The following is a 2987-nucleotide window of genomic DNA, read 5'->3' as shown; positions in this document are numbered from 1 at the left end:
CTGCTGATGACTGAGAATGGACCAATACCACTTCCCTCAAGGCACAGGAACACACAAAAATGCACAGCTCCCACAAGCGAGAAAATTTGCAGTTTCCACCTGCTGGCAGAAGACGGTAAATACTTCCCTTGTAGAAGGTGGTGCAGAGTTACATTCTACCTTAAAATTCAAACTATTAGTAAGACTTTCAAAAAGCAAACCAAACCAGCTTAGAAAACTGAAACAGCACCAAAACAGTAGAAGAATTCTTTGCAATTACAAAAACATTCAGGTGGTTAACGACTAATCATTTGATGGTCTCACTAACTTTCAGCACTGGTCTAGACAACCTGTCAAGGGCCTATTTTCCCTTGTTATGATTATGAAACAGACTGCACTGCTATGATGAGGAAATACAGAACCCAAAGTAAAAACCACCATTTCCGTAATCACCATGCTGGGGGTGGGGAGAGGAGAGGAAGGGAAGATAGTGGGTGAAGGTATAAGGCATGGGGAGCAACCATGATAAAGATTAGTTAAAAACATTTCAGTGGAGCTGTAAGAATTTCAGAAACGCTAAGAATTATGAATAAAGACCACACCTTCTGAAAGAATGGCCTCCTTCAAATAGAGTAGCACATCTGCAAATTTTCTGACATCGTTCACCAGTTGCATGATATATTCTGGATCCACAACAGGATTATCGTAGCAGTCAGAGTTGGAGCTAATGCTGCTCAGAGAGCTGCTCTTGGTGCTGCGCCCCATTCCCCAATTTGCTGAATTCGAGATGGTGAAGAAGTTGGAGGTAGACAGTCGGGCTAATCCCAAACCACGCTTGTTGCTTCCGCCGTTCTGTCGCAACATCCCAGCAGTCCTGTGCTTGTAGAGCTCTCACGGTTAACACTCACTGTCACTTCAGGTCCATTTGACAAGCCAAAGGTGAAACCCTTAACAAGTGGAGAGGGGGAAGGACACGGAGAAGAAAAAAACGCTGATTAGTATAGAACTATATACAAAGCGATATTTTGTACTGACAAAACCAAAGTGTCTTTCAAGGTGATACTGCTTCATCTTACAATGCTGAACTGAGTATTATAAAGTTTTTGACTGTTTGAAGTTATTTAAATTTGTACAGCAGACAGATTATCGCATTAAAAAAAAAATCAATGGCACGCAGAAATGACTTCAACAGCTAATGAGGATGCACGCTTACTTCATCAGAAAATTTTCTGCCATGAATATTTATTCTGGAAACCTCAAAAAACATATTCCTTACATTTACCAACACCTGTTCTTTACCATGAAATGTTACAACAGCTGAATACAATTGCAAAAACACTTGATGTCATTACAGACCATGAGCAACATCCCCTCTTGCACGAGCCACCAAACTGTATTCAGCATCCTGTCTCTTAAGATAACAGACAGCCTTGATCTGATAGGATGAATTTCTTTTTGTGTAGATTGTGCCAAGCAAGAAACCATGGCCTACTGCAGTTTGTCTCAAAGAGGAAAACATCCTGAAATATGTTATGTGGGCTTTTCAACCTGCTATCGTTTACTATGAAAGGCAATCAAGGCAAAGACAGAGAAAAGTGGAGACTGAAAAATATATCAGTATCAAAGTTTATCCACAAATCTCAGTGCAGTTGTCTTGAAAGAGGTTGCCCTGCTTTAGTACATCCCAGAAGTTTCACCACAAAAATGCACAAATTTAGGAGAGTATAACTAAGCTACCTGCACTCATTTAGGAAAAAACCCAGAAACCTATTGCAAATTTCCCCATGTGGGGTTAAGCAATTCATTTCAAAGCAGCAAACTGCAGGTGGCAGAGTCAGGTACACTTCCAGCAGCTCCCACAACGCCTGCTGCTCTCTCCACACCGGGAGAAATTCTGTGTTTACGCTACAATGTAAACACCACAGGGAAAAACAAAAAACAAATTGGGACACGACAGCTAAAAAGTTAACGTGGGTTGCAGACACATCTGCAGCAAATTCTCAAACTGAATTATTTTATTTAAAAATAAAAGTCATTATGATCTAAAAAATGCAGGTTGAAACAGGTTCTCCTGCATATGTTTGCATTTGGTTAGAACATCTAAAGCAGTAGCACCTTTTAACCCTCCCACTATGTATTTCAACAGGCACTACTCTAATGCACTTCAATTATGTTTCCATTATTTCTGCTGTGTTTCTCTTTGCCATTTAAGAATATCAGAGGAAACGTGCTCAAAGCAGTTGTTTTTGCAATTAATCTGGCAGACCTTCCAGGGAGCATGCGCTGGGGGTGGGGAAGAAAACTTCAGAATTTAACACGAATTAACTGCTCTAATTTCTGTTTACTGTTTAAAGTCAGTACCTGTAAGAGTACACACGACACAGCACAAATAATGCAGACAATTAAGCAATTCCAAACACCTCAAGCAGATTGAAGTGAGGTTTACATTAAACACAATGTTTAAGCAAGTTTCTTCTGTTCCCACATATAATTCTCACGGCTACAAAGCTGCTTTGCAATTCCACCTCGCAATTAAGGCAAAACAAGCCACATAACCTTCTCTCCTTTTAACAAGTGTGATATCTATTTATATCGAGACAGAGATTTTCATATTATTTAAAACACTTGCCTCTTTTAAGTCTGGCCAACTTCAGAGTCAACTTTAAGTAGCATGATGTGTTAGACCTGTTCCAGTGGCAAGTCCACCCTTTTAAAGCTGTGTTATTTTAGAGATGTGGCTTTTTTTTGTACAAGCAGTACAACAATGCCACCACTCTGAAAATTATAAAAGTGATGACAAAGTGTTTCTGAACGGGGAAAACCTTGGGAGAACCAAAACCGAGCAGCTCAGTGCAACAGGCACCCTTCCCTCGTACATATCAGCCCTTACGTCTGCGTTACAAGGCACATGGGGAAAAGTTTCCCTCCCAGAACACATGCCTTTCATTACTGAGAAGTGTTTCATATTTCTTCAGGAGACTCTGGCTTTAAAAACAAAAAGGGTCCAC

The 2987-nt window shown here is 40.3% G+C and overlaps 1 protein-coding gene across 1 annotated transcript in view; it reads right to left on the bottom strand.

Moving 5' to 3' along the window:
- ARHGAP29 (Rho GTPase activating protein 29) overlaps positions 1 to 926 on the bottom strand; it is a 46100-nt gene extending 45174 nt beyond the window's left edge. The window contains exon 1 of the mRNA XM_009081322.1: positions 582 to 926. Within this exon, the coding sequence (XP_009079570.1) occupies positions 582 to 843 (262 nt within the window). The 5' untranslated portion in view covers positions 844 to 926. The remainder of the gene's footprint in view (positions 1 to 581) is intronic.
- Between the last annotated feature and the right edge of the window lie 2061 nt (positions 927 to 2987).

The sequence above is a fragment of the Acanthisitta chloris genome, unplaced genomic scaffold, assembly GCF_000695815.1.
Source record: "Acanthisitta chloris isolate BGI_N310 unplaced genomic scaffold, ASM69581v1 scaffold30468, whole genome shotgun sequence".
Lineage (NCBI taxonomy): Eukaryota > Metazoa > Chordata > Aves > Passeriformes > Acanthisittidae > Acanthisitta > Acanthisitta chloris.
Note: the sequence above shows the minus strand (reverse complement) of the source record. Positions and strands in the feature narration are given on the sequence as shown.